This window comes from Monodon monoceros, unplaced genomic scaffold, assembly GCF_005190385.1.
Source record: "Monodon monoceros isolate NGI ecotype Baffin Bay Population unplaced genomic scaffold, NGI_Narwhal_1 Super_Scaffold_22, whole genome shotgun sequence".
In the NCBI taxonomy this organism is placed as follows: Eukaryota; Metazoa; Chordata; class Mammalia; order Artiodactyla; family Monodontidae; genus Monodon; species Monodon monoceros.
In genome coordinates, this window is record NW_021703779.1 from 32,459,142 (window position 1) to 32,472,699 (window position 13,558).

Genomic DNA, 13,558 nt, shown 5'->3' on the forward strand with positions numbered 1-13,558 from the left:
GGCTATTGTAAATAGAGCTGCAATGAACATTTTGGTACATGACTCTTTTTGAATTATGGTTTTCTCAGGGTATATGCCCAGTAGTGGGATTGCTGGGTCATATGGTAGTTCTATTTTTAGTTTTTTAAGGAACCTCCATATTGTTCTCCATGGTGGCTGTACCAATTCACATTCCCACCAGCAGTGCAAGAGTGTTCCCTTTTCTCCACACCCTCTCCAGCATTTATTGTTTCTAGATTTTTTGACAGCAAGATCCTTTTTGACCCACCTCCTAGAGAAATGGAAATAAAAACCAAAGTAAACAAATGGGACCTAATGAAACTTAAAAGCTTTTGCACAGCAAACGAAACCATAAACAAGACCAAAAGACAACCCTCAGAATGGGAGAAAATATTTGCAAATGAAGCAACTGACAAAGGATTAATCTCCAAGATTTACAAGCAGCTCATGCAGCTCAATAACAAACAACCCAACCCAAAAATGGGCAGAAGACCTAAATAGACATTTCTCCAAGAAACACATGAAAGAATGCTCAACATCATTAATTATTAGAGAAATGCAAATCAAAACTACAATGAGATATCATCTCACACCAGTCAGAATGGCCATCATCAAGTGTCTTTTTAAGGGACTGCTAAAAAAAGGACCGAATTTTCCTCCTGTATTTGTTACAGTAGTCCCAAGAACTGTTGACCTGTAACTTTGAAATTACAAACTGTATTAAGAGCAGCTACATTTATTTAGATATTTTTTTAGAAATGTGCAATTACTCTCTCAAAGTTATGAGCTATGTTTGTCATGAGTGATTAATTTTATACAACAATCAGATGATAATTAATTTACACTGGCCTCACTGATTTAGCTCTTATCAACCATGTCCACATAAAAGTACTATACAGATTCTCTTCCACTTAGCAAAAGGCATGTTTTTAACTTGATAATATGACTTTTCAAGTAAAATGCAGAGACTCTATTATGATAGCTTTAAGACACGATACAGAATGTCAGTTTACGATTTTGTACAACCCAATTCTGTCCCTCTCCCTTAGGTGCTAGTATCAACATATTCGAGTTACAGGTAAGGGGGATATGTGTAGTTTGAAAAAATTATGTGTAGTTTGAAAAAATTATATGTAGTTTGAAAAAATTCCTAGTTGCCTCACCCCCTGTCCCTTGCAGATAATCATCTCTGTTTTTTGTACCAGTGGGTTTTCTTATGATTGGAATTATGACATCCATAGAGACGATTCCCCACAAGGAGTTCAATGCTTCTGAAACTAAATTTAGCTTCTCGTTTCCTATCTTGATTCTAACACAGCCATTCCCATAAAGGCTTCAATAATTAAGCAGAAACAGATGCAAATCTCAACTACATACAGTATTTACTTTGAAAAATATGTCATTTGAATGCAGTGGAAATTTCATCTCCCACTAAACACTCTAAAATTCTTAAATACTGCTTCTCTGTATGGAATGCTGCCTCCTATACATTTCCATATCCTGTCCCCAAAACAAATAGACACATTAAAGTAGACATGTTGATTTTGCTACAACAAAGAATGGTTATTGATAGGAACAACAGTTGCCGATTTTGTCAACAGGATGAGAACTAGCAATTCAGGAGGTCAGAGATTTATTTTTACACGTGGAAAAAAAAAAAAGATCTTGTAAGGGTGTGGGTCAGTCAGTTATTTTACATTAATAAGGTTTGCTGAGTAATCATTAAATGTGACTTAGGCTTGTTACAGCCAAGCTATTTTTCAGAGTTCTGTGGCAGAAATTATAATCAGTTACTTCTGAAAGGTGGTCTGGTTTCTGTTAGGATTGCTTAGAGGTGGCTGTCAGTTCTGTGAATCCAAGGATCACGTTTACCTTTAAACACTAGAGACAGACTTTAGAAATTAGCTCAGCTGTGGACCAGGTCAAGTCATGGTTCTCTGGAGCTCTCTTCCATGATCTATATGCAACAAACTTCTTGATTTGCAAGTTGGGCTCCTTAGATGGACATGGAGCATAAATATAATAAATGATTGTGCTTCTCTTCTACATGCCAGTCTTGAATTTAAGATATTTTTCACATGTACCTAACAAAACCCTGCTATAATTAACTTTCCTCTGGTAACCTATTGGTTAAGAAAATACAGTTAACCATATTGTCTATAATAACCCAAGACTAATGAAGAACTCTCTCTTGTATTAAACTTTACCAGGGAATTCCCTGGTGGTCCAGTAGTTAGGACTCCACATTTTCACTGCTGAGGGCACAGGTTCAATCCCTGGTCCGGGAATTAAGATCCCACAAGCCGTGCAATGTGGCCAAAAAATAAAAAATAAAATATACCAGTGTTTGAAAATCCTGCCCTAATAGACTGGGATGAAGTTTTAATATTGTTTGAACTTAATTCAAATCGTTCTTTATAAATTACAAGTCTATAGGCTTTTAATATATTTTTTGTAGAGAGCACATCATTATTTTTATTTTATAGTAAATATTGATTTTTAGTTTCCACTTGGCTATTTCTTGTTTTATAAGTCTGAATTTTAAGGATTTAAGATAGTGGGATTTAAGGATGATGGGTGCATGTATTTTTTTTTATGTTCATTCATTTATTTACCTTTTAACAAAAGCATACTGAGTACTATTATATATCTGGTAATACAATAGGTATTATGAACACAAAGCTAAATAACATATACCATCTTCCTTCCTCTAAATACTTGTGCATGATTAATGCTGACATAATTGATTTTCAACCTATACATATTTAATCGAATTAAAATGCATTTTAATCTTAATTTTCTTAGATATACCTGTAAAACGTGAATTTGAATATGAAATTCAATTTGAATCTGAAGCTGTGAAGGCTAATTTGGAATCCTGCGTGGCTTTATATTACATAAAAAAATCTTATAATATCAAGGCTGAAAGGGTAACATTGGTCTTCAGTCTGATATTTGCACCAAAGAAACCATTGAGGTAAACCTGCTTTCACCCCTATTTTCTTTCTTTCTTTTTTTTTTTTTTTTTTTGCAGTACGCGGGCCTCTCACTGTTGCATCCTCTCCCGTTGTGGAGCACAGGCTCCAGATGCGCAGGCTCAGCGGCCATGGCTCACGGGCCCAGCCGCTCCGCGGCATGTGGGATCTTCCCGGACTGGGGCACGAACCCGCGTCCCCTGCATTGGCAGGCGGACTCTCAACCACTGTGCCACCAGGGAAGCCTGTACATGACTCTTTTTGAATTATGGTTTTCTCAGGGTATATGCCCAGTAGCGGGATTGCTGGGTCGTATGGTAGTTCTATTTTTAGTTTTTTAAGGAACCTCCATACTGTTCTCCATAGTGGTTGTATCAATTTACATTCCGATCAACAGTGAAAGAGGGTTCCCTTTTCTCCACACCCTCTCCAGCATTTATTGTTTGTAGATGTTTTGATGATGGCCATTCTGACTGGTGTGAGGTGATACCTCATTATAGTTTTGATTTGCGTTTCTCTAATGACTAGTGATGTTGAACATCCTTTCGTGTGTTTGCTGGCAATCTGTATATCTTCTTTGGAGAAATGTCTTTTGAGGTCTTCTGCACATTTTTGGATTCAGTTGTCTCTGTTTTTGATATTGAGCTGCATGAGCTGCTTGTAAATCTTGGAGATTAATCCTTTGTCAGTTGCTTCATTGGCAAATCATTTCTCCCATTCTGAGGGTTGTCTTTTTGTCTTGTTTATGGTTTCCTTTGCTGTGCAAAAGCTTTTAAGTTTCATTAGGTCGAATTTGTTTATTTGTATTTTCATTTCTCTAGGAAGTGGGTCAAAAAGGATCTTGCTGTGATTTATGTCATAGAGTGTTCTGCCTATGTTTTCCTCTAAGAGTTTGATAGTGTCTGGCCTTACATTTAGGACTTTACTCCATTTTGAGTTTATTTTTGTGTATGGTGTTAGGGAGTGTTCTAATTTCATTCTTTTACATGTAGCTGTCCAGCTTTTCCTAGCACCACTTATCGAAGAGGCTGTCTTTTCTCCATTGTATATTCTTGCCTCCTTTTTCAAAAATAAGGTGACCATATGTGCGTGGGTTTATCTCTGGGCTTCCTATCCTGTTCCATTGATCTATATCTCTGTTTTGGTGCCACTACAATATTGTCTTGATTACTGTAGCTTTGTAGTATAGTCTGAAGACAGGGAGCCTGATTCCTCCCGCTCCATTTTTCTTTCTCAAGATTTCTTTGGCTATTCGGAGTCTTTTGTGTTTCCATACAAATTGGGAAATTTTTTTGTTCTAGTTCTGTGAAAAATGCCATTGGTCGTTTGACAGGGATTGCATTGAATCTGTAGTATAGTCATTTCCACAATGTTGATTCTTCCAATCCAACAACATGGTATATCTCTCCATCTGTTTGTACCGTCTTTAATTTCTTTCATCAGTGTCTTACAATTTTCTGCATACAGGTCTTTTGTCTCCTTAGGTAGGTATGTTCCTAGGTATTTCATTCTTTTTGCTGCAATGGTAAATGGGAGTGGTTCCTTAACTTCTCTTTCAGAATTTTCATCATTAGTGTATAGGAAAGCAAGAGATTTCTGTGCATTAATTTTGTATTCTGCTACTGTACCAAATTCATTGATTAGCTCTAGTAGTTTTCTGGTAGCATCTTTAGGATTGTCTATGTATAGTATCATGTCATCTACAAACAGTGACAGCTTTACTTCTTCTTTTCTGATTTGGATTCCTTTTATTTCTTTTTCTTCTCTGATTGCTGTGGCTAAAACTTCCAAAACTATGTTGAATAATAGTGATAAGAGCGGACAACCTTGTCTTTTTCCTGATCTTAGAGGAAATGATTTCAGTTTTTCACCATTGAGAATGATGTTGGCTGTGGGTTTGTCATATATGGCCTTTATTATATTGAGGTAAGTTCCCTCTATGCCTACTTTCTGGAACGTGTTTATCATAAATGGGTGTTGAATTTTGTCGGAAACTTTTTCTGCATCGAGATAACCATATGGCTTTATCCTTCAATTTGTTAATATGGTGTATCACGTTGATTGATTTGCATATATTGAAGGATCCTTGTATTCCTGGTATAAACCTCACTTGATCATGGTGTATGATCCTTTTAATGTGCTGTTGGATTCTGTTTGCTAGTATTTTGTTGAGGATTTTTACATCTATGTTCATCAGTGATACTGGCCTGTAGTTTTCTTTCTTTGTGACATCTTTGTCTGGTTTTGGTATCAGGGTGATGGTGGCCTCGTAGAATGAGTTTGGGCGTGTTCCTCCCTCTGCTATATTTTGGAAGAGTTTGGAAAGGATAGGTGTTAGCTCTTCTCTAAATGTTTGACAGAATTCACCTGTGAAGCCATCTGTTCCTGGGCTTTTGTTTGTTGGAAAATTTTTAATCACAGTCTCAATTTCAGTGCTTGCGATTGGTCTGTTTATGTTTTCTGTTTCTTTCTGGTTCAGTCTTGGAAGGTTGTGCTTTTCTAAGAATGTGTCCATTTCTTCCAGGTTGTCCATTTTATTGGCATATAGTTGCTTGTCGTAATCTCTCATGATCCTTTGTATCTCTTCAGTGTCAGTTGTTACTTCTCCCTTTTCATTTCTAATTCTATTGATTTGAGTCTTCTCCCTTTTTTTCCTGATGAGTCTGGCTAATGGTTTATCAATTGTGTGTATCTTCTCAAAGAACCAGCTTTTAGTTCTATTGATCTTTACTATTGTTTCCTTCATTTCTTTTTCATTTATTTCTGATCTGATCTTTATGATTTCTTTCCTTCTACTAACTTTGGGTTTTTTTTTGTTCTTCCTTCTCTGATTGCTTTAGGTGTAAGGTTCAATTGTTTATTTGAGATGTTTCTTGTTTCCTGAGGTAGGATTGTATTGCTATAAACTTCCCTCTTAGAAGTGCTTTTGCTGCATCCCATAGGGTTGAGTCATTGTGTTTTCATTGTCATTTGCTTCTAGGTATTTTTTGTTTTCCTCTTTGATTTCTTCAGTGATCTCTTGATAACTTAGTAATGTATTGTTTAGCCTCCACAATATCTAGTCTCATAGCACTGTGGTCCAAAAAGATACTTAATATGATTTCAATTTTCTTAAATTTACTAAGGATTGATTTGTGACCCAAGATATGATCTATCCTGGAGAATGTTCCATGAGCACTTGAGAAGAAAGTGTATTCTGTTGTTTTTGCATGGAATGTCCTATAAATATGAATTAAGTCCATGTTGTTTAATGTATCATTTAAAGCTTGTGTTTCCTTATTTATTTTCATTTTGGATGATCTGTCCATTGGTGAAAGTGGGGTGTTAAAGTCCCCTACTATGGTTGTGTTACTGCCGATTTCCCCTTTTATGGCTGTTATCATTTGCCTTATGTATTGAGGTACTCCTATGTTGGGTGCATAAATATTTACAATTGTTATATCTTCTTCTTGGATTGATCCCTTGATCATTATGTAGTGTCCTTATTTGTCTCTTGTAATAGTGTTTATTTTAAAGTCAATTTTGTCTGATATGAGAATTACTACCCCAGCTATCTTTTCATATCCATTTGCAAGGAATGTCTTTTTCCATCCCCTCATTTTCAGTCTGTATGTGTCCCTAGGTCTAAAGTGGTTCTCTTGTAGACAGCATATATACGGGTCTTGTTTTTGTATCCACTCAGCCAGTCTGTGTCTTTTGGTTGGAGCATTTAATCCATTTACATTTAAGGTAGTTATCGATATGTATGTTACTATTACCATTTTCTTAATATTTTTGCATTTGTTACTGTAGGTCTTTTCCTTCTCTTGTGTATCCTGCTTAGGGAAGTTCCTTAACATTTGTTGTAAAGCTGGTTTGGTGGTGCTGAATTCTCTTAGCTTTTGCTTGTCTGTAAAGGTTTTAATTTTTCCATCGAATCTGAATGAGATCCACGCTGGGTAGAGTAACCTTGGTTGTAGGTTTTTCCCTTTCATCACTTTAAATATGTTTGCCACTCCCTTCTGGTTTGCAGAATTACTGCTGAAAGATCAGCTGTTAACCTTATGAGGATTCCCTTGTATGTTTTTTGTTGTTTATGCCTTACTGCTTTTAATATTTTTTCTTTGTGTTTAATTTTTGATAGTTTGATTAATATGTGTCTTGGCATGTTTCTCCTTGGATTTATCCTGTATGGGACTCTCTGTGCTTCCTGGACTTAACTATTTCCTTTCCCATATTAGGGAAGTTTTCAACTATAATCTCTTCAAATATTTTCTCAGTCTCTTTCTTTTTCTCTTCTTCTTCTGGGACCCCTTTAGTTTGAATGTTGGTGTGTTTAGTGTTGTCCCAGAGGTCTCTGAGACTATCCTCAATTATTTTCATTATTTTTTCTTTATTCTGCTCTCCAGTAGTTATTACCACTCTTTTATCTTCCAGGTCACTTATCCATTCTTCTGCCTCAGTTATTCTGCTATTAATTCCTTGTAGAGAGTTTTTAATTTCATTTATTGTGTTGTTCATCATTGTTTGTTTGCTGTTTAGTTCTTCTAGGTCCTTGTTAAATGTTTCTTGTATTTTCTCTATTCTATTTCCAAGATTTTGGATCATCTTTACTATCATTACTCTGAATTCTTTTTCAGGTAGACTGCCTATTTCCTCTTCATTTGTTAGGTCTGGTGGGTTTTTGCCTTGCTCCTTTATCTGCTGTATGTTTCTCTGTCTTCTCATTTTGATTAACTTACTGTGTTTGGGGTCTCCTTTTCACCACCTGCTTGTTCATAGTCCCCGTTGTTTTTGGTGTCTGCTCCCAGTGGGTAAGGGTGGTTCAGTGGGTTGTGTAGGCTTCCTGGTGGAGGGGACTGGTGCCTGTATTCTGGTGGATGAGGCTGGATCTTGTCTTTCTGGTGGGCAGGACCGCATCTGGTGGTGTGTTTTGGGGTGTCTGTGACCATATTATGATTTTAGGCAGCCTCTCTGTTAATGGATGGGCTTGTGTTCCTGTCTTGCTAGTTGTTTGGCATAGGGTGTCTAGCACTGTAGCTTGCGGTCGTTGAGGGAAACTGGGTCTTAACGTTGAGATGGAGATCTCTGGGAGAGCGTTCACCGTTTGATATCACATGGAGCTAGGGCGTCTCTGGTGGACCAATGTCCTGAACTCGGGTCTCCCACCTCAGAGGCACAGGCCTGACACCCGGCCGGAGCACTAACACTCTGCCAGCCACATGGCTCAGAAGAAAGGGGAGAAAAAGAGACAGAAAGAAATAAAGAAAAAGATAAAGTTATTAAAATATTTTTTTAATTATTAAAAATTAAAAAATTACAAAGTAATAAAAAAAAGGAAAAGAAAGAAAGAAGAGATCAACCAAACCAAAAAACAAATCCACCAATGATAACAAGTGCTAAAAACTATACTAAAAAAATAAAATAAACGACAGGCAGAACCATTGGACAATTGGTAAAAGCAAAGCAATGCAAACAAAATGACACAGGGAAGCCTACGCATATACACTCACAAAAAGAGAAAAAGGAGAAAAAAAACCCTATATATTATATATAAAAAAAAAAGGAAGAGAACAACTGAATCAATAAACAAATCTACCAATGATAATAAACTGTAAGTACTAAACTAAGATAAGCATAAGACTAGACACAAATTAGATGCAGAAAGCAAACACCAAGCCTACAGTTGCTTCCAAAGTCCACCTTCTCAATTTTGGGATGATTCATTGTCTATTCAGGTAGTCCACAGATGCAGGGTACATGAAGTTGATTATGGAGATTTAATCCGCTGCTCCTGAGGCTGCTGGTAGAAATTTCCCTTTCTCGTTCGCACGGCTCCTGGGGTTCAGCTTTGAATTTGGCCCCTCTTCTGCATGGAGATGGCCTGAGGGCGTCTGTTCCCTCCCCAGACAGGACAGGGTTAAAGTAGCAGCTGATTTGTTTTTCTCATCTGGCTTATTTCACTTAGCATAATGCCCTCCAGGCTCATCCATGTTGTCCCTAATGTCCCAAGACTTCCTTCTTTTTTATGGCTAAATAATATTCCATTCTGTGTATATACCAGATTTCTTTATCCATTCAACTGTAGACAGACACTTAGATTATTTCCATATCTTAGCTTTTGTGACTAATGCTACAATAACATGGGAATGCAGATATATCTTTGAGATACTGATTTCATTTCCTTTAGATATACAATCCAGAAGTAGGATTGTTGGATCATATGGTAATTCCACTTTAGCTTTTTGAGGAAACTTCATACAGTTTTCCACAATGGCTGTACCAATTTTAAATCCCACCAACAGTGTTCAGTAGTTTTCTTTTTTTCCACATTCATGCCAGCACTTATTTTTTGACTCTTTGAACAGGTGTGAGGTGATGGCCCACTGTGGTTTCAATTTGCGTTTCCCTGATGATCAGTGATGTTGAGCACCTTTTCATATACTTGTTGGCCATTTGTCTGTCTTCTTTAGAAAAATATCTATTGAGGTCCTGTGCCCATTTTCCAATAGGGTTATTTGTGGGTTTTCTTGCTATTGAGTTGTATGAGTTCCTTATGTATTTTAGATATTACCCCCCTGTCAGATACATGGTATGCAAATATTTTCTCCCAGTCCAGAGGTTGCCTTTTCATTGGGTGATATTTTTTCCTTTGCTGTGCAGAAAAATTTTAGTGTGATGTAGTCCTACTTCTTTATTTTTGCTTTTGTTGCCAGTGCTTTTGATGTTATATCCAAAAAGTCATTTCTAAGACTAAGGTGAAGGATCTTTTCCCTTGTTTTCTTCTGAAATTTTTACTTTTGATTTATACAGGGTTTAGGTCTTATGTTTATATCTTTAATCCATTTTGAGTTGATTTTTGTTAGTGGTATATGATAGGGGTCCAATTTTATTTTTTTGTATATGGTTATACCACTTTCCTAGCACCATTTATTAGAGACTATCCTTTCCCCATTGTGTATTTTCAGCAACTTTGTCGAAGATTAGTTGACTGTATATGTGTGCATTTATCCCCAGGCTTTCTGTTCTGTTCCATTGGTCTATATGTCTGTCTTTATTCCTGTATCATTCCATATTGATTACTGCAGATCTGTAATAAATTTTGAAGTTACTAAGTATGAGGTCTCTAGCTTTGTTTTTATTTCTCAAGATTGTTTTGGCCATTCAGAATCCTTTAAGATTGCATATGCATTTTACAATTTTTTTTTATTATTTCTTCAAAAAATGCCATTGGGATTTTGGTGGGGATTGCATTGAATCTGTAGATTGCTTTGGATAGTATGGACGTTTTAACAATATTGATTCTTCCTGTCCATGAATATGGAGATATCTTTCCATTTATTTATGTCTTCTCTAATTTCTTTCATCCTTGTCTGTTAGTTTTCAATGTACAGATCTTAACATTCTTGGTTAAATCTATGTCTAAGTACAGTTGACCCTTGAACAATATGGGAGTTAGGGGTGCTGACCTTCCAGCAGTCAACAGTCAGCCTTCCCTATATGTGACTCCACACCAACAGATTTGAACCAATCACAGATCGTGTAGTACTGTAGTATATATATTTTTAAAAATCCATGTATAAGTGGACCTATGCAGTTCAAACTTGTGTTGTTCAGGGGTCAACTGTATTCTTTTTCATGCTATTTTAAATAGGATTTTTTTTCTTTTTTCAAATAGTTCATTGTTAGTATATAGTAATGCAACTGATTTTTGTATGTTGATTTTGTATCCTGCAACTTTACTGAATTCATTTATTAGTTATAACAGTTTTTCCTGGAATCATTCTACAAATAAAATCATGTCATCTGCTAACAGAGATAATGATCTCAGAGGAAAAGCTTTTTTTTTCAACATTGAGGATGATATTAGCTGTGGACTTTGCATATGTGGCCTCTATTATGTTGAACTAATTTTCTTCTATTCCTAGATTGTTGAGGTTTTTTTTTTTTTGTCATAAAAGGGTGTTGAATTTTGTCAGATTTTTTTCTACATGTCTTGAGATGATCATGTGTTTTTTATCCTTCATTCTGTTAAAGTGGTTTATCATATTAATTGATTTTCTTATGTGGAACCTTCCTTGCATCCTATGGTTAAATCCTATTTGGACATGGTGTATGATCCTATTAATGTGCCATTGAATTCAATTTGATAGCATTTGTTGAGGATTTTTTGCATCTATATTCATCAAGGATATTGGCTGGTAGTTTTCTTTTTTTGTGGTGTCTTTTTCTGGCTTTGGCATCAGGATAAATTATACTTGGAAGTATTTGGAAGTATTCCCTCCTTTTCAATATTTTGGAAGAGTTTAAGATGGATTAATGTTAATTCTTCTTTAAATATTTGGTAGAATTCACCATCTGTTCCTGGGCTTTTCTTTGTTGGGAGGATTTTGATTATTGATTCAATGTGCTTAATATTTATAGATCTGTTCAGATTTTCTGTTTATTCATGATTCTGTCTTGGTAGATTACATTTTGGGGGGAATTTATTCATTTCTTCTAGGTTATACAATTTTTTGATATATAATTGTTCACAGCAGTCTCTTATCATTTTTATTTCTGGGGCATCAATTGTAATGTGTCCTTTTTCATTTATGATTTTATATATTTGTCTTCTCTTTTTTTCTTAATTAGTCTAGGTAATTTTGTTGATTTTGTTCTTTTCAAAAAACAAACTCTTAGTTTCACTCTTAGTTGATTTTTTTCTATTGTCTCTTTGATTTATTTCTGCCCTACTCTTTATTATTTCCTTCTTTCTGCTAACTTTGGGTTGAGTTTTTCTTCTTTTTCTAGTTTCTTGAGGTATAGAGTTAGGTTGTTTATTTGAGTTCTTTCTTCCTTTTTTTTTTTTTTTTTTAAATGTAGGCATTTATCACTATAAACTTCCCTCTTAGTACTACTTTTGCTGCACTCCACAAGCAATGTTGTGTTTTCATTTTCGTTTGTCTCAAGATATTTTCTAACATCTTTTTGACTTTTTCTTTGGTTCATTGGAAGTTCAAGATTTCATTGTTTTTTTTAAAATTAAAATTTGATTTTTTAATTTCCACATATTTGTGTATTTCCAATTTTCCTTCTGCTATTGATATCTAGTTTCATTCCACTGTGGTGGGAAAAGACAACTGGTAGGATTTCAGTCTTCTTAAATTTGTTTAGACTTGATTTGTGACCTAACATGCAGTCTGTCCTTGAGAATGTTCCATGTGCCCCTGAGAGGAATGTAAATGCTGTTGCTGTTGAGTGGAATACTCTGCATATATTTGTTAGAACCATTTGTCTATAGCATTGTTCCTGTCTTCTTTTTTCTTATTGATCTTCTTTCTCGGTTTTCTATCCATTATTGGAAATGGGATTTTGAAATCTCCTATTATTATTCTATTGCTTTCTATTTCTCCTTTCATTTCTGTTAACCTTTGGTACATATATTTAGATACTCTGTTGTGGGGCATATGTATAGCTATAATATGTATAATCGTTATATCATTCTGTCAAGTTGATCTGATATAAGGTCCTTCTTTGTCTTCTCTGACAGTTTTTTATTAAGTCTACTTTGCCTAATATAAGTAAGGCCATCCATGCTCTTTTGTTTACCATTTGCCATCTTTCTTCCCTTTAAAACTTTCAGCTTATGTGTATTTTTAAACCCAAAGTTAGTCTCTTATAGACAGCATATACTTGGATCTTGTTTTTTATTCTATCAGCTACTGTCTCTTTTGAGTGGGGAGTTTGATTTATATTTAAAGTAATTATTGATAGGGAAGGACTTAGTATTGTCATTTTGTTGTTTTCTGTATGGCTTATAGCTCTTTTGTCCATCTTTTCTTCTCTTGCTGTCTTCCTTTATGTTGTATTGATTTTTTTTCTAGTAACATGCTTTGATTCCTTTCTCATTTTCTTTTGGGTATCTTCTATAGGTGTTTTCTTTGTGGCTACCATAGGGCTTACATAAAACACCTCATAAGTTTAACAATCCATTTCAAGCTGATAACTTGACTTCAGTTGCATACAAAATCTGTACACTTTGTTAGTGATGTACAAATTACATATTTTATATTGTGTATCCATTAATATATTTTATAATTATAGTTTTTATACTTTTGTTTTTTAACTTTTATGCCACAATTAAAAGTGATTTATGTACCACTGTTACGCTATTGAGTTTTGTGTATTTTTCTATATATTTACCTTTACCAGTGAGCTTTATACTTTCGAATGCTTTTGTGTGGCTGTTTGGCATCTTTTCATTTCAACTTGAAGGACTCCCTTTAGCATGCCTTGTAAGGCAGGTCTAATGGTGATTAGCTCCCTCAGCTTTTCTTTGTCAGGGAAAGTATCTACTTCATTTTTGAAGGATGGTTTTTCTGGTTATACTGTTTCTGTTTAGCAGTTTGTTTTTTATCACTTTAAATATATCATCCCTCTCATTTCAGGCTTACAAGGTTTCTGCTGAGAAATCTGCTGAGAGTCTTACAAGGATTCCCTTGTATGTGATAAGTTATTTTTCTCTTGCTATTTCCAAATTCTCTTTTTGGCTTTGTTGACATTTTGATTATGCGTCTCATTGTGGAGTTATTTGGTTTCATCCTATTTAGAGCCTTTTGAAC

The 13,558-nt window shown here is 35.3% G+C and overlaps 1 protein-coding gene across 1 annotated transcript in view; it reads left to right on the plus strand.

The window, feature by feature from the left end:
• CFAP47 (cilia and flagella associated protein 47) overlaps positions 1 to 13,558 on the plus strand; it is a 489,073-nt gene that overhangs the window by 457,023 nt on the left and 18,492 nt on the right. Inside the window, 1 exon segment of the mRNA XM_029240167.1 lies at positions 2,806 to 2,977. Within this exon segment, the coding sequence (XP_029096000.1) occupies positions 2,806 to 2,977 (172 nt within the window).